The sequence below is a fragment of the Amia ocellicauda genome, chromosome 20, assembly GCF_036373705.1.
Source record: "Amia ocellicauda isolate fAmiCal2 chromosome 20, fAmiCal2.hap1, whole genome shotgun sequence".
Lineage (NCBI taxonomy): Eukaryota > Metazoa > Chordata > Actinopteri > Amiiformes > Amiidae > Amia > Amia ocellicauda.
The window spans coordinates 16,070,373-16,089,211 of record NC_089869.1 but is presented as its reverse complement, the minus strand read 5'-3'; the positions used below and the strand labels follow the sequence as shown (position 1 = coordinate 16,089,211).

The 18,839-nt window shown below is 36.7% G+C and overlaps 1 protein-coding gene across 1 annotated transcript in view; it reads right to left on the bottom strand.

Moving 5' to 3' along the window:
- Positions 1 to 3,019: 3,019 nt before the first annotated feature.
- lrmda (leucine rich melanocyte differentiation associated) overlaps positions 3,020 to 18,839 on the bottom strand; it is a 299,333-nt gene continuing 283,513 nt past the window's right edge. The window contains exon 7 of the mRNA XM_066693246.1: positions 3,020 to 5,697. Coding sequence (XP_066549343.1) covers positions 5,618 to 5,697 — 80 coding nt within the window. The 3' untranslated portion in view covers positions 3,020 to 5,617. The remainder of the gene's footprint in view (positions 5,698 to 18,839) is intronic.

Genomic DNA, 18,839 nt, shown 5'->3' with positions numbered 1-18,839 from the left:
GATATTGTTATTTAATATCAAATTGAAGCTATAAATAATTAACAATCTAATAAAAGTAGAAAATGAATCAACACACAGAAGAAATATGTTCATAAAGTTAATTAAGATCAGAAAGCTTTTTCTTTAAATCTGTCTCAATCACAGCTCTGTCTTGCCTTCTGGAAAATGCTGACACACTCTCTCACACACACACTGAGATAAACGCATGCTGGATTCAGATCAACTGATTCATGCACTGACCACATCTTTGTCCTCAGACAAATCATTCAAAGGTGTCAAGTGTCCCAGCAACCTTTCATCATTAATTTAATTGACTTTGAAAGGGCTTTTGATAGTCTGCATCACAAAAGACCATGGGCCATTCTTAGACATTATGCATATCAAGTCAATTTGTGGAGATAACGGAGGAGCTGTACACTGATAGAACAAGAAAGTGCAAGAAAGGAAACGGGCAAAACCGAGGTTTAAAATGAAAACAGAATTAATAAATACTTGTATACTAAGCCATTTATCCCTTCTCATTTTGTTTTAGAATATCTATAAATGCACAATTTTCTCTTTAGAAATCCTGCTGGCTCCTCCAAAGTCCTGACTTTGAAACTGTTCATTTTTCTTGTCTTCTTTTGTATATAATTTATAGTAGGGCCCTGCATTTTGGATGTTTAAAAAGACAAGTAATGCAAAACACAGGGCTCTACTTATAAGATGACGTATTTCACTTTTGTAATATGCATAGGAAAATATATATTCCCATATATTAACCCCACCATTAAACAAAAACAAAACAAATACAAACACATCAAAAAAAGCTTTACTGTATGATGATGGTATTTATTTATAATATTTATTTAATTATATAAAACAATAAAGAAACAAAATCCATCTTTCAGAGACAAGACAAAAGGCAATTATCATTTTGAAATGTCAGACGTTCAAAAGCACTTTTTTCATTATGTACATATGAGATTGTAATATACTTGTAACGTGCTGCGGGCACAGGAACAGGGGAACCCAGTGGCGGTGCTGGTGGGATCGTCAAGACAGGCGGGGGTCGGATACCGGCAGGACAGTACAATCAAGGCAAGGCAAATACGTAGTCGTGGTCACGGGCAAGGGTCAGGCAATCAGGCAAACAGGCAATCAGGAGAAGAGCAAAGTCGTGGTTGGGAAGTCAAGTGTGAGGTCAAGGATACACACTAGATTCAAGGCTAAACAAGGCATGGGGAGACAGCTCGAAAATGTAGTTTACACTAACAAAACTTCGCAACTAGTGACAGACAGTAAGTGGTTTATATGGGGACCAGAGGGAAGCAAGGAACCAGGTTTGGGAGGTGCATGGTGAATGGGGTCAGAGGGTGATTGAACAAGTGCATATGGTGTTCAGGAATGTTGATTGATTGATTGATTGAATGAAGGGGGCTGGGAAAAGTGACTGGTATGGAAGGTTGATGGTGACATCTAGTGGGCAAAAGTGGAAGTGCTTGGATTGGGAGAAGAGTGCTGGTCTGTGGCCGTGACATTACCCCCACCCTCCGCGATCAGCCATAGCCAAACCTGACTGGACAGGGCGGGGACGACCATGGGGCCGAGGAGCAGGTGCAGAGGGATGGGCAGAATGGAAGTCCGTGATGAGAGATGGGTCGAGCACATCGGAGTCCGGAACCCAGGAGCGCTCCTCTGGACCGCAACCCTCCCAGTCCACCAAATATTGCAGGCAGCCCCAGAGGAGACGGGAATGGAGCAGGGAGAGCACCGCATATGCAGCACCGTCATCCAGATGCATGGGAGGAGGAGGAGCCGCAGTCTCGTGCACAGTGGGGAGTCCCTCGAGAGGAATGAGCCGGCAGCCCTTGGAGAACCGATCAATGGCCACCAGGATGGCGGTGTAGCTTTGTAATTTCGGGAGATCGGTGATGAAATCCACTGCTATGTACAACCATGGACAGTGAGGGACAGGAAGCGGCTCGAGCAGACCAGTGGGGAAGTGTCTGGAGGCTTTGGACTGCGCGCAGGTGGAGCAGGCACCGGCGGACCCAGTGAAATCACGCGCTAAACCAGGCCACCAGAATTTTCTGGGAGGAGAGGTGCCTGAAAGGAGGTCAATGGCACAGTCCCCGGGTCGGTGTGGTGGTAAACGGGAAGCCTGGGTTCTCCTGAACACTGAGTATGAAGGTCTGCGTATTCAGGGGGAATCTGTGTCGGAGCAGAGAGAAGGGGGCTCTCTATCTGTGTCGCCTGACAGGGGTGAGACAGGCACCGGGAGAAACAGCTCTGTCCCCATCAGTCCAGGAGATGACTGGGTTGTGGTGAGCAAGCCACGGCAGGCCGAGAATGATGTCCACTACAGGAGAGTCGATCACCAGAAAGGGCAGTGCTTCTGAGTGCAGCAGACCGATGGGCATTGTGATGTTGCTCGTCTTTTGGGACATTGGGCCGGAACCAATGCGCTGGTTGTTGACAGCCCGGACGCAGAGAGGAGGCACACACGGTGAGAGAGGGATGTGGTGTTTCAACCAGAGTCCAGCAGCGCATAAACAAAGACATGTTTATCACAGAGCTGGATCCGAGCCCGAACATGGCACTGAGCTGAAGTGACGAGTAGGCACAGTGTGGCACTCACAGGGTTGGCAGGGCTAGTGACGGGGGAGCAAGGACAAGTCGGACACGCAACACGGAAATGCCCCGATTGTCCACAATACAGACATCGGGGGACAGGCATGTTCTGCCCAGCGGCATGGGTTCCGTCTCACACATGGGGTTGGGTAGGTGGCTGATGCAGGCATGCTGACGAGACACAGCAGGAGTGGATCGTGTTCCCTTGGTATTCATTAGGTTGTCCAGCCTGACCGCCAGCTGAATGAGTTGCTCCAGCGTGAGTGCCTCGTCTCGGCGCGCGAGCTCAGCTTGCAGGTCCTGGTCTAGAAGAGTGCTGGTCTGTGGTCTGAAATTATCTTTATTGATAGTTCTCATGGTATTTTAACTCAACAATAAAGGGCAATTAAGGATCAGACAATGCAACTTTACTAGGGTAATTTTTTATACTTAATAATAAAAAAGGTTAATTTAGCATTACAACATTTTAATGGCATGTTACTGTAGTACAGAAATAAATTAGATGAAAATATAAAATTAAGATAAAAATAGATCTCCTACAATAAAGAATGTAAAAAACATATTTATAGGATCCAATAGCAACTTTTAAAGAAGAGTATAAACTTAACCAATTCAATTGTATTTTTTCTGGCTATTCATTATGTAAAATACACAGAATAGTGCAGTAAGGAAAAATATTTGTTTTTGTTGTTTTTATGGCATCAGTACTATGACGACATCGAGCAGTGGTCCCCTGTGTGAAACATGTCACAACTCTGTAACAATATTCCTTATTTTAATTAATGCACAAATAACTAAAGGAGTAAACTGAACCCTCATCATATTGTTAAATATAACTCTAAACTGTAAAACAGAATATATCCATAACCCAAACCCTTACCGGTAACCTACCTAATTATGAATACTAACAGTATTATGAAACCTAAACTTGTCTGATTAATGTAGTACAGATTCAGGGCTTGAAAAAAAAAAAAGGGTACAGTTATAATTTCTTAGAGTTGCTATAAATATCTATTATAACTGTGTGGCACCCTTGAGGGGAAAACACAGAGCAAAGCCCAGTAATTGCTTCTTGTATTTATTTATAAATAAGCAAGGCCAAGTATATGTTTATTCTGTATTTTGTTCCTATGCCTGTGATTGCGAACCTAATCCTAAAAACTTCAGAATTTGAAACTTGTTAGTTAGAGGAACATGCTTTTGAGAAAATATGAAGAGAAAAGTGCCCCCACCCCCAAAAAAAACAAAAGATTTAACTCAAATGCATATGATTTAAGATCGCACTCATATTCACAATAAATCTCTGTGCTAGAAGGCACTGCCAGTATGAAAAAATGTTAATTCTTCAACCGATATTAGATACCGAATTAATGACATGATTAATTTATGCCATTACATGTCTATAAAAGTTATTAAGGGTAAATGACTCAGGAATAAAAAAAAAACATAGTAATTGAAAGACTGAAATAAGCCTATTACTTAACTCTGAACTAAAGATTAGACTATAATAAAAGGTAATATTAAACAAGAGCGCACTGCAATAAGGAAGTCAACAAAAAGTGCAGCCATTACCTTGTACAGAATTTACAATCGTTTAGTTAGCACTGATTAAGGATTCGAATGGTTGACGATAGGCCAAACATACAATCAATGTAAAATTAAGACACAGATGATCAGAATAAAGTTGGATTCAGACAATACTCATTCCAAATATAAAACATCTTGCTGTACGTGTAAACAATACAATTCGTATACAAAAAATTGTATAGTATGTTACTGTGACATTTTAATGTCCCTGAAGTTGTACATTCAGTAGTTAGCACAGTATTGTTCGAGCTGATCCGCATCTTATGTAAAATGTAAATTATATAGATATCACCAAAAGTGTTATCCACATTGAGTGGGACTGAGCATTTTTACATTTAATTCAAACAAAACAGAGACAGATTGCTGTTCTCTGACTTTCACTATTACCACAAATGGTATGCTAATGGATGCTTAAGTGTACATTTTCCATTTATACCCATTGGCAATCAAGGTGACTTCCAAAAGGTTACATTAACATGCCAAGGTTCCATGTAACCCAATAAAAAAATGTTTTCAACGTACATACAGGGAATGAATCTGGACATTGTGTATTGAGAAGTATATGCACATGTGAGCGTGTGATATGCTGCAGATAAAGACTAAACGCATTCTCTCACAACTTTATTTATTTTTGGAAAAATAAGAACACCTGCTATGTCCGTTTATGTGTGTATTATGGATTGATCTCTCTGCTCCTTGGATTAAACCCTAAAACCTGCCAAAGAAGGGGTTGGAAACTGCAGGAAATAAACACTTACTTTATTATTATTATTTCTAGTTGTGAATGACTACATTTTTACGTAAAGACACTCAACTACACATTTATTTTAATAAAAAAAAACTATAGTGAAACTATCATGTTACACAAGAAATAGTGAATACCAACAATTTTCATGGCTTAAGAAAACAAAATAATAATAACATACAGCAGTTAAACATCACAGGTGGACCAAGGAAAGTATAAAGCAAAACACTGCCTCTGTCTTTCCATCACAGAAACCTGCCTTTGTCAAATAACTTTTGCTTTGACTTTGAAGAAGCCAATCGGAGGTTTGTGCGCCGGCGCAGTGCAGCCTCAGGTGTGACCTTTGCCCTTCCGTGAGCAGCAGTTGGGCCCGGCAATCCATCATGGTGCTCATCCTGTCAGACCAGGCACTTGGCTGCAGCTGTCTGTCACTCTGGTGGAAGGGGGCTGCTTAAAGGCAATCATGTCAATCTCGATGTGACTGCTCAGACTAAGATAGAGGGATGGACTTGACAGGGCTGGCAAAGTCAGCAGAAGGCACTAGAGGGCTGTATTTGGTTGTTTAAAATGTAGAGGTGATATGTGTTTTGATGTCTGTTAATTTTTTTATTTTTTTTTCTCTTTTTCTTTTTTCTTTCTTTTGTAAATGAGGTGAACGTCAGCAGCTGGACGTCAAAGTTGGTCGTTGCGAATGAACCGGTTACCTTCCGAGTGCTTCCCGTAGTACACGTACCGGCACTTGGCAAAAACACCTGGAAAACAGGAGAAACAGTAAGAATAACAGTGAGAACTTAGTTAACAGTATGTTATAAGACCAAACTGCATCCATTTCATTAAAATATAATGCAATTTAGAGTGCTCAGTTTCATGATATGAAACAACAACAATGTATTTTTAATTTATACACACATTTCATTTACTGAACTGTAAAACACTGTTTTAGTCGTGAAGCCTAATTTTCCATATTTCCATATTAAATGTATAAGATGATAAGTGGATATTCATAAGCATGGCATGGTTTCTATAACAACCCCACTCTGGATGGCTGCTGTAAATGACTATGTGACTAGTCAATAATATCCAACTCCCCTTTTACCTTTTAGTCAATGTTTTTAATTGATCAAAGAAGTGTCTGTTTCCATTTGTCTCTCGACCGTACTTGAACTCCCAAGAAATGTGAATGTAAATAGTTCTCACAGTTTTATTTTCATTAATAGGTTGTGTTATTAATATTAATGCTTACAAGATCTGTCCTTCTAATGTGCTTCCTATCCTTAAACTAGAAACCGCATGCAAAAAGCTTGATGTGATGTAATCACGACTTTGGCTGATTTGGTATGCTGTAAGCTGTCAGAAAAGTTTAAAAATATCACATATTTTCAAATAATTTTATAAATATGCCGTCTCTATATAAATACAGCTATGTAGATGTTTTGAAGATACTGAATGTACAATATGCACATATAGGTTGCCTACTCAAAAGGAGGGGGAGAATAGCATACTAAAACTATTTACAAATGGCAGGTATTGTAGGTCACATTATTAAACAATATTTCTCAATTTCCCAAGGATTTACATTTTTATATTAAGGCATTAGGGCAGATTAATCAATGGCAGCTTTATAAAGTATATGGTGCTGTCCAAATGTGAGAGAAATGAATCACAGAACGATGAAGCTGCTACTATTTTGGTATTAATCCTCTTGAGATCGAGTGTAGAAAGAAAAAAAAAAAAAAAAAAAAAGTATATGCTTGCACCAAATCAGTACACTATTTTCATCATACATTTTGAAGCCTCCATATTGTTAAAACATGACTTCTGCAAGGAAAAAAACAACCCCCCAACTCATTTATTTGTCATCGTCTCATTAAAGCAAGACTAAAAGGTATGCCACAGGAAAGATCACTTATCTTTAGACAAACAGCACTAAAAAGACTACATTTTGCCCAAGGACAATGTCTAGACAGTACCTAGAGAAGCAACTTCCTTTGCTCTGTGGAGTCCATGTTTGAGAAAGTTCGGTCTACAAGGAAGCAATTATTACAGCAATCAATCGACAGAGGGTGAGGAATCGTTCTTCACGACCCAGAGTGTAATGCTGTGGAGGAACACGGCAGGACTATAGGCCTGCCTCTGCACATCTGGAGTGCGAAAATTTATCAGACAAGATGAGACCTTCGTAATATGCATTCCCAGCATATTTTAATCCATCTTCCAGTGTCATGACAAATAGGATATATTTGCTCTAGTTCTGTTTTATAGTGTGAACAATACTCATGACACAAAGTCAACACTGCAGAAACTCCTGGAAAGGGCCCGCTGATGTCTGAACCTCAATATCATCTGGTATTTGTGAATTGTAAAACAGAAGACAGTATGGGAAGATTGGGGGAATATTCTCAAGACATGTTTGGAAAGTGTCCAGAATTACAGCCTTCATTGTTAGGTGAAGAGGTCAGATCTGATACAACCTCTAGCTCCTGTAATCCTGGTTTATTTTGCTTGTGTTAAATGATCACATACCAATAAATAATACTAGAAATAAATAAATCTTTCATTCAGCAATCCTATCACATTGCATGCGTGCACATTCAATCTTACCATTGTAGGTTACTTTGACAGTGAAACTATTTTAGTAGTTGTTATTGTAAAGAGTACATGCAGTTTACAGACTTGGAATCAAATTCTCAGCCCTTAATATAAAATGTTATTTATCAATTAACAATAATGTAATCAAATCACATTAACATATAATTTGGGAAAATATAATATAGCTGAATCATCTCATAGATACCCATCACATCTGTAAGCAGACAACTATATATGTCCATCTGAATCCTCAAATACAGCTGAAGGGAATGAGATTTTTTAATCAATGTTTAAACATTTAAACAGAGGGACACTTGACCTTGAGGTAAATGCCAAAAATGCAAATGCTATACAGCAAGTCTCTAGATGAAAATCCATTAGCATGCAAATCCCTGATCTGTTGATGTAATATATTGTAGATGGTGTGTTTCTTAACATTTGGCCTGGGGCAAGAAACATCTACTATGATCTGTTGCATACATAGATGCATTATCAATTACATGTACAAGTACAGGCAGAAAATAAAATGATAAATACATACATACATATTTTTTCAATAGTTGGTAGCTTAATTGTATCATAACTTCAATGCTTGGCCATAAATACAGAACCAGCATATTATATAGAGTCCAATTGTTATATTTAATTTGTTATCTTAAAATCCATTTGTTGAAGTACAGGCTTGTGTCACATTACTTTTAATAATATAATTATGAAAGTATTAAATGTATTAATCAAAACAGATCATTGTCTCTGAAAATATCTAATATATTTGTATTAATATACTAAAAGAAAATGGTATTTAAAGTACAGAATTTTCTTGTAAATTAAATACTGAATGAAAGCAATTAACTGTCCTTTTTTTAGTGAAGGAGAACCGTGTTTAATTTGAGCAAAATACTAGGAAAAAAGCTCTGCTTTTGTTATTTATATGATTGAATTGACTAAGAATGCTTGGTAAAGAAAGCTTTATTGTTACCGTTGACAAAAGTCCTAATTGCTGTCTGTTCTGGTTTTTGAAGGGCTAGAAGTAGGACTGTTATGAAACATCCTAGTGAGAGAAAAGCGCCACTTGATGAATTCTGTAGACTGCAGCTAGGTGTCAGCGCTTAGTAAATGAGGCAAGGACAAGTGGTATTAATATTGTCAATGATCTCTCGACAGGAAAACAGATACCGCATTCACCGTCAGTTTTAAATAGACATCAAGTGCATTAATGACAAAAAAGGGCAGACTTCAAACAAAGAGGCTGAGTGATGTGTTGCTGAGTGCAGCTCAGAGCTAGCAATAACATGATCTGAAAAGACATTGTCAGGGTTAGAAAGACAGGCCCAGAATTGTACATAGTGACAGAAAACAGAGATGAGGACAGAGATACTGGTGCCATATTAGTGCCAAGCATATTCTAACACTGTCTTCAATTCTAACTGAACCTGACATCATCTCCTATCGCTTCAAAGTATTCTCCCCTGCATCTGCAACCAGTTTTCTCCCAAGATGTCATTACAAACTCAAGTCTCCTTATAAAACAAGTTACTGGCAGGCCTGTTCTGTCAGGAAGGAATTGGGCACAGGGGCCTGGGGATAACCTCAGTCAATCTAAATTTGGGACTTTGTAGTAGAAGCGCTCTCATTTTTCCTGATATCTCAGCTACTTGAGGTGATCCAAACGCTGAAGTGTGAGGAGCTGTCACCTTGTATAAAATCTCTTCTGGACAAGATGCCCATGTTCCTGTATGTTCAGCGAAGGCATTGGACACTCTGGCAGAGGGAAATGAATTCCAGCTGCTGCAGCTCGCCTGGGGATAAAGGTGCTGGGGCCGGAGTCCGCTCAACATCTCAAACCTCCTGCAGTCTGAAATGGTTTAATCTGAGGAACATTTGACTGTAGAGATTACCTACCAAGATATAGAGCTGGGATTCAATTGCCATGTCATCATCAAAACAGCCCTTAAAAGAACCGCATTGCACAGATCACCCTTTGAAAAGCAAAGATGCCATGTGTTGTCTTGGACTGAAATAGGAACGTCTTCAGGGTACTTTAAAAATGTGTCATGTGACTAATAACATGTTTAGAAGGGCTAGGATGGTTAATTAAATCCAACTGAAAATATAACGATCATATAATTTTGTAGGATCTTTTTTTTTTTTTTTTTTAAGTAACCAAAATCAGACATAGCAAACAGGAAACATAAAAATGTACTATTCACTGAGCTACAGCTGTTTTAGGGAAAAAAGCATATACTGTCTCCTGTTCTAAAGAATCTCGAGCGTATTTACAGAAACTAATAGGTAGCAAAGTATTCAAATTTACCATGCAGTTAATAAAACATACCAAAATAAATCTGTATAGAAATGAGGTTGCTAAAATATTAAGCCATCAAACCATTAACTGTTTACTATGTTATATATAGCTGTATTATATATATATATATATATATATATATATATATATATATATATATATATATATATATATGTGTGTGTGTGTGTCTACATATTATTGAGAAGACATTTAGATCACATTATTGCTAAAAGAGTACATATAGTAACAACTAGTATAATAACATTTTCACAATTGTGTTGTATAGAATTAAGGAAAAACAAATACAGTAAAGGTTTTATTTGATTTAACAAATTGCGCACCTCTGAAGTTTGTGTAAGAATGCCTGCAGGGACAAAACTGCCATGGTGCTATGATAAAATGGTGCAATATGGTAAAAAAAAAATATGAATAATAAAGCTTGTAATGTTTCTTTATTGTTTTACTTGATGAATAAAGTATGAGCACATATTATTAAGGACACTTCAGAGCTGCCCGTGTCTCTAGGGAAATGGGAAATCAGATCCATGCTGTTTATTATTACTCTTTTCAAAACATTATTTTCATAGAATTTTTCTTTGGGCTAATTTACAAGATTATCTGCTACAGAGTGATTATTCTTTTGGGAACAATTTCATGAAAATGACATTGTTTTGTATAAGAAAACAATGAATTATCAGAAAAATCTTTTTTTTTTCTGTAAAACGAAGCTTCTTAACAAAAGCTTTTTTCTTCAAGGTTTGGAAAGCTGAAAGTACTTGCGTTCCAGTGACTGTGTTACACCACCATGATGCAGGACAGGTCCGAGGGTATGAATGCTCTCCAGATCTTATGGCAACTATCATCAACCAGCAAGCACTGCAAGATGTCAGATTTCACCACACTAGTTTTAAAAGAGTCATCTGGGAGAGGATACTGGAAAACTGTACCGATGGTGATAGGAATACAAAGATGTGAAGTCTGTATCCTTGGCCAGAGGGACCGAGTGCATGTTCAGTGTAAACTGGCAGCCAAGCTGATGTGTGATAAAGTGCAGCTTGCTGTAAATACACTCCAGGGCTCCCAGCACAGCTGGAGACGAAAGTTGTAATTTGGAAGGGGAAAAAAAGGAGAAAAAAAGACAAAAAGAAAAAAAAAGAAATGAAAAAAAAGAGGGGAAAAATGCATAGCTAGCTCTTTCTCACATAATCCGTTACTGGAAAATTGAGAAGCTTGTCCAAGTCCGTGGGAACAAGCTGATGAGCCGATACTTAATAATAAACCATATTGTGTCAGGGTTTGGAGTCATCTAGATCTTTTCAGGCCACAAAGTATATTACTTTATACCAGCCCCGTCTGACATACATTTAAAGCCCAGTGCACATTAAGGAGCCATTAAGCTGACAGATTAAAAGTTATCTGGAAGCTAATGTTTCCATTATGCGTATGCTGGCAGTGGAACAATCAACACTTTGTTCCTCAGATGTCATACCTTGTTTTTTTAAACAAGTATATCTTTACCTTCTTGAATGACAGTGACCTGTTCATCTTCAAACTAAGCCAGTGCTTTTAAGAGCTGATTATATTGAGGAGTCTCTAATACAGTACCAGCAGTGATAGACTCTTCTACCAGACAACAGTCCTATAGAAACCAAACCAAGGTTGTTTTTTTAAGTATGTTTTACTTACTCCCTTTCAATACTACATATGCATATTTTCAAATTCATGAGCAAAACAATATCTAGTCCCACACTGAAATCATGTAGAGAATGAGGCTACTACATAACAGAAAATATACACTATAACACATTTTATATCATTATCATTATTTTATTTTTTATTAGCAGATGCCCTTATCCAGGGTGAACATTTTTAACATTTTAAAATGTAAAAGGTCAATATTTAGTCCCAACTAAGCATTTCGTTAAAGTGTTACTGTATATTTATATTAATTTAAACTGTAAAAAAAAAATAGTTTGTCTCCAGTAGTAAATCTTCACAATATTCTCATCATCTGTATTAGACCCAGGAATGGGGTATCAATGAATAATTAGATCAATTAACTAATTAAGAGATCAGAGTGGAATGAAAACACTCTAGCCCCGAGGCTAAAAAAGGAAGGATAAAAAACTGTGTTTGTTAGTGAATTTATAGAAACCAACTGCTTTTTTTAGAACAACCAGTCAAAACTATTCAGAAAAGCAACCAACGGGTGTTTTGGTCAATGCAGCACAGTCGTTCCTGTGTCTGTTTCTATTACATGTTTGTTATTCCCTTGTACTATGGCTTATGTCTGTAGTGGATGACAGCAATTTTAGAAGGTCCCCATAAATTGTGAAGCTGATGCACAAATAGTAATTACATATCAGTGTGTGCTTCCTTGGTCTTTTCTGTTATCAGAATTAATATTTCTGGCAAAAAAATAAATAAAAATCCTGACTGCTGTGACGACAGGGTTAAGACGCAGTTTGAAAATTGAAAAATAGCTGCTGCCGAAGCTAGCGAGGCCTTCTGTTTAACTAGATCCTTCAGGAAAAAACAAATTAATCAACAGCAGGCTGAAGTGGGTTTAATGATTGCATTCTGCATACAATCAGCTTTTCCCTTTTCAAGGGCCATCAATATGTCAAGGAAAGACATATCCGAAGGATGTAGCTCTTAACATCAAGGTTATCTATTCTCTGCAAGGCTCCACTTCTTACTGGGCTGATACTTTACACCGCCTGCGTCTAACATTTTCATCAACTCCGCAATCAATCAAGGTAATAATGTTGTGCAAAAAATCAATTAACAACGCAATTAAACTTTCCTTATTATCTCAAAGGGCTGAAATAATACCTAAAGGGAAGATAGACTTGCTCTGTGCAGACATCCATAACCCAATGTGAAAGTGAATTATGAGGTTAGACAGATGCAGGCATGTAGCAGTGCTATTATTTTCGAAACAATATATCTCAGCCAGTTTGTTTATCTGTCAACACCAACGCTATATGATGTAGTTACTGTTTACCTCCAAAACATGTATGTACTTTCACAGGGTTTTCCTCTATTAGACAGAAAAAAAAAAAAAGGGGGGGGAAAGGGGGGGTAATCCAGTAATGGTCTTTATTGACTTTGACCATTTCAACAGAAACTAAGTGAGAGGGAAGGTGACCTTCGACTGAACATAAATCCCACGCTCCCACCCACCTCACAAAGAGAGTCATCTTAGAAATAATAGGCAATAGGAGGTAAGAGGCACAAGAAGTCAATAAGTCACACCTTTAATTGTTTTAAGGCTAAGAATGGATGTGACGCAGCACTAATTAAAATAATATTTTCTTCCACTTAGACCCCAGTTAGTCCACATCACATTTCAAAGTGACCAGAATCTGTATTTGACTGGAACAAAAGGTATCATATAAAATTGTTTTGGCTTGACTTCAGTGATGCTCTGCCTGACAGCACTGTCACGTCTTACTTTTTGCATTTATTATAATAATGAAGCATGGAAAAATATATCATGTGTAATTGCACCTTCCAGAAAGGCAATATATTATTTCATAATAATTAATTAAGAACCCCTTAAAGACAGTGACACTGAAATGTTCGATGGTTTACTTTCTGTTGTAAAGCACCATGAAACATCTGGTTCACCATGTAGGTACTGAATTATTCAGTTTCACATTATATTAATATTGACCAGTTGACAGGTTCCAGAAATCATTTTTGAAGTTAGAAAATATTACACAGTGTTTTCTAAATGACTGTAAAATTATTCTTGGAAACAACAACTTTACAAACAAAAGCGTAATGTTTATGTCTATCAGTAACTGTACCATTACTGAATCCATCTTCAACAAGCAGTGCTTAAACTAAACCATCAAAGCTGATTTTAATGATGGTCTGAAAGCTGTGTTCCACATATGTTTTTATCCAGTAACGGCTATTGCTATTGAGTTAAAGCTCAGCCAATAAATATTATCTACCATAGGGAATAAATATTCAAAGTGCAGATGTGCTTTTTCCCCCCTAAGACAAAGGGGTTACACATGCTGAAAAAATAAAGTTGGAACTTATTTCATCAAAAGAAACCTGTTTTATGTCAGAAATACCAGATGAAATGGACTGCTACATTGTTGTACATAATATTTTTTTGCCCAAAGGGATTGATAAAACTGTGTAAACTACTGATGAGTTTTGACACCAAAGAGTCTATCGGTCATTTATATTGAGTTAAAATGTTACTCCTATTACGAAATAGCCTCATGTTGTCTCAGAGGTGTGAAAGACGTCAAACTGAAGCAAAATTAGAAAACAAATAGTTCTATTTATTCCCACATCGTGTCTATTTTTCTTATGCATTTTCTCATACCATCATGTCAGCCATCCTTCACAAACCTCAAAGGAAAGTTGAACGCAGAGCTTATAAAGTTAAGCTGACATTTGTTCTCTTCCAATAAAAAATATTTAGTCCATTAAACATAAATACCTGTCATTATGATGCATGTACTGGGTACAAGCCTCCCGTTTCCCACTGATGTTTATTACAACCAAACAACTGCAGTGCCTGCATGTTTTCAACTTTAGTGTATTGATTAAACTTTTAAATGGCTGCCATATAACCCAGGGACATCAGGAAGATTAATTTGCGTCAATGTTCATCTGTAATTCATTAGCCATTTATACTCCACAACCACATGGGCTATCAAGAAAATGCAGGCCATTTTTCACTCTGCAGAGGCTTGGGAGCAGAATCTGAAATTTGTACTGCATACAAATAAGATGCAAGAGGCCTACACTTATAGAAAACAGCACATATCCTGCCAAGGTCTACACATGTTTAGGAATGAATGAATGAATCAGTCAGTGAATGAATGAATGAATAAATGAATAAATAAATAGTAAATTCACATTAGGGATTGGATAGCTAAAGATTCCCATGAAGAGATTTCAATAAAAAAACAAAAAACAATTGGTCTTATGGCCTTCAGAATGATGTACAAAGAAGGATATAGGTTTCACTGTGTGAATTTAACTTTTGAGTCAAACAGAAACAATTCATTAGACAATATATATGATATAAAAAGAAAACCCACCACATATCTTACTGTGGCACAGTTAACAAGCTTGTTAGTGTTTGTTTTTGAATAACAGCCCGATCACCGATTCAGCAAGTGGCAGGTACTCATAAATGTACAGCTTTAAACAATGAAATATAAGCAAAAACTCTTTTAATATACTGAAGCCACATTGTTTTTCAACTGCATCATTATATTTTCTTCTCTTTATTTCTTCTTTGAATGGGAGAAAAACAAGCTGTAAGGACTTGTAAATGGTTAATAATGTCTTTATTTTTTGTTGTTACCAATCTGAACATGCACATTGTATGGTTATGGGTTCTCCCCTGAGAAAAAGAAACGTACAGTGTAAGTATTAATATATATATATATATATATATATATATATATATATATATATATATATATATATATATATATATATATGAAGATATTTTAGGATTTGTCACTAAACAAAAGAAGCTGTTACTAATAGTGACAATGACACATTTAATTAAGCACTTTGGGAAAGAATGACACTACACATGCAAGCTCAAATTAAAATGTTTGATACTGACGCACACTGTGTGAACCACTAAGGGTTAAAAAGAAAATAGAAAACGAACAGAAAACTGCACCCAGTTCTTTCTCCGTTTCAGTATAACAGTACGTGTGCATGCGTGAACTTCTGAAGACAAGATGTTTTATTATGATTATCATTCAACAGGAAAGATATATTGTATAAGAGAATGCCAAGTATGCATGTGGTTCTTAAAGGCTACAGGTCTTGTGCATTCGGATGCAGCTTTGTTGTTAATTACTTAATTGGTTACAATTTACACCTTTCCAATGTATTCAGCATTTGGCTAATCAAGGATACATAAACATTTTGTTGGTGCCTGGGTCACAAGGTGAATTACACACATGATTTAGCTACCATATGAGAAGATTACCAGGTCACAATATGAAATACCAGTGCCTCAACTAAACTAACTAAATAATTATTTTTCTTAAAAGCACCGGAAAACAAACAATTTAATTTAAAAAGAATGACGAAAAAGGTGGAACTGATTTCAAGAGACCATTTTCATGAATGGTTTGCATATAAAAACACATGTTGAAGCCAACGTTAAAGCTTACAAAAGAAAGAATAAATAATCGTGAACGTTTCTATTTTCTGCACATCTTTTTGCTGCTTACTCTTTGGAGTCATCTGAAAATTCCTTACAGATACGACTTTGTGAGAGAGTTTCTAATGGAGACCACACAAAATTCCATGTGCTTAGATCTCTGCTTGGGGCTTCACTTTGAGACAGAACAGATTCCTTTTCCAATATCATTTATCACAGCAAAAGCCTGCCTGGATTGCACTGGCTGTGACCTGGATGCACTACACGCTACATTGCAATAAACTAGCAATAAAAAAAGGTAAAAACCTCCTTTGTATCTGGCAACTGAAAAATACAGTGTACCTTCAATAATATTTCAAAGCATGTCCCAGTTAGTTTTTTTCGATACAGGCACGAGTAAATATTGTATTTCATTTTCTATTTTTATATGTAATTAATGTTAAAAAGGGAACATTTGCATGACATGCAGACTTTGAAAACTAATTATATATGCAATGACATGACACCTTAGCCTAGACTGTAGCTTTTTACAGGCTGCTTTTGCTTGTATTTGTCAACGTCTAAGTGATTTAAGTATAAAGGGGAATAAAACTCAGTCTACATTGTCAAGTGCAGTAATGCATTCATCACTTAACTATAATTAAATGTATTTCAGAGTTCTCCCAATTGATTATACATTGATTGATGGAAGAGTGTATACAGTTATTTGTTTATTTAATGGAGTTTTAAACTGAAGTTCAGGAGAAAGACAGACCCAATCTTGAGCCTGAGTTCAGCATTACCAAGCATAATAATTTGTCAATAAACACACTTTCCCAGAATTCATTGCTTTGCATGCCTCCTTTATCCCAAACACCACCTTTTGCAGCAGCTCCTTGGCTCACTGCATATAGTGTGTGTGTGTGTGTGTGCGTGTACGTGCGTGTGCATGCGTGTGCATGTGTGTGTATGTGTGTGAGAGAGAGAGAGTTCAATGGCCTCCTCCTTGTGGTGAGGTCATCGTTCCCTTTGTCAAGTGAATCTAGGCCAAAATGAACTCTATTTACCTTCTACACAAATCAACTGGGGTTGTCCAAACCCCTGGACTACAGTATTATGTATTTGGGGAAAAAATTGTTTTAAATTATAATTTTAATACATTTGAACTGTTCCGCTTTTTTGTATTGAATGTGTATAAGTGTACAAGTGCATGCAATATCTGATTTAGTCTTCAGTGAAGCTAGTTTTTTCCAATAATGTTTTTTTAAGGGAAAAGGCATTAGAAAGAAAATGGATTTTGAAAAGATAAACTAACGTGGAGGAATCTGACATGTGTGCCAAGAAAAGGAGCACTCATCTGATAAAAATTTAGACAGGAAGGATGCCAAAATCCAGGAGAGACAAAATTGGGAGATTTGATGAGGTGACTGCTGCCACAGTTATCAAGCTTGTCAGGAGACAGATGCCAGATTTTAATTCAAAAGCCATGTCTGATCAATACTGAGTTGTTTTCCCACATATTTTGCAATATAAAGGAAAACATTTTAGGCCTGTTTAAAACCATAAGTCTAACATTTGTAGTAAGGTCACTTTGAAACAATGGTGGATGCTGTGAACATTGACACATGTTACATACCGTTATACCTGTTACACACACAACTCCTTGGTAATTATGTGATAAAACAAGACGATGAGGCATGAGGCAACAAAGCCGTTCCAGACAGAGATTTCAGATTATCCTGTCAGAAACCCGAAGTGATGAAAAAGGAGATAAAACAAAGAAACCATAAAAAAAGCCTCCTGTTTTCATGGGAACATATCTATCCACTAGTATAAAACACAGGCTTTTCAACTGGTCACTAGTTGACCAAAATCATATAGTGTCCTATCTACAGAAGATGACAGCATTCATTAAAGAAAGGGCTCAAAATGGTTATGTACAGATAAAAGGCTATCACTCTTGGGAGTATAACTTCGCTGGATGAAAAGGAAATTGAATTCTGGAAGACATAAATTTTGACTGAAGTGAGAGATCACAGTAAGAAGCTAATTTAAGGAAGATGAAATTAATTTCAATGACATTTATTCTATTTAGAAGAAGTCTGTACAAGACATACAGAAGCTCTGGTACCTTGAGATAAGGGGATAGTAATTTAAGGCTGGGCACACTAACAGTCTATGAAGGCTTAATCCTATTGGTACAACTTCCTCACCACCTATCATAGGAGATTTACAGTGTGGCTGACAACTATTATTTAATAAATGGATTTTGAAAGTCTTTCTATTTAGCATGATAATTTAATTGACTTTTGACCCCCTTCCCTCCCTCTTTGCACATGTGCTGAGGCATAGACACACTCTGTGCAAATGTTAATCAATTGAGTGCATTTATTAAAAGTGCACAACACATTTATGTGCATGCATTAACTTAGTGCTGATTAATTTCAGATTCAGCACAAATCTGCAGAACAGTATTATTAAGGGCTGATAAATATAGGGGTAGGTTCTGACACATTATAATTACTGCCTGTTTGGCCCTACAAATTGAATCTCTTCATCTTAGTTATTGCTTAAATTAACTCACAATCAGATATCACTCTTGTCTAACATTAAATAAATATTATACTAATATCAAAGGTATATTTAAACAAAACATGAATTTTAAGTTCATGCCAATACAAAATGACTAATAAGTGGGTATATTATTTTTTTAAATCAAAAATAGAAAAGCAACATACTGTAAAATAATACATTCCAACCACAGATTTGCATTATTTATTATGTCTGTTATTCTGTAAACTTGGAACAGTCAATAGAGCAATTATGGGCAAGAGTATTATATAATGTGACAAATT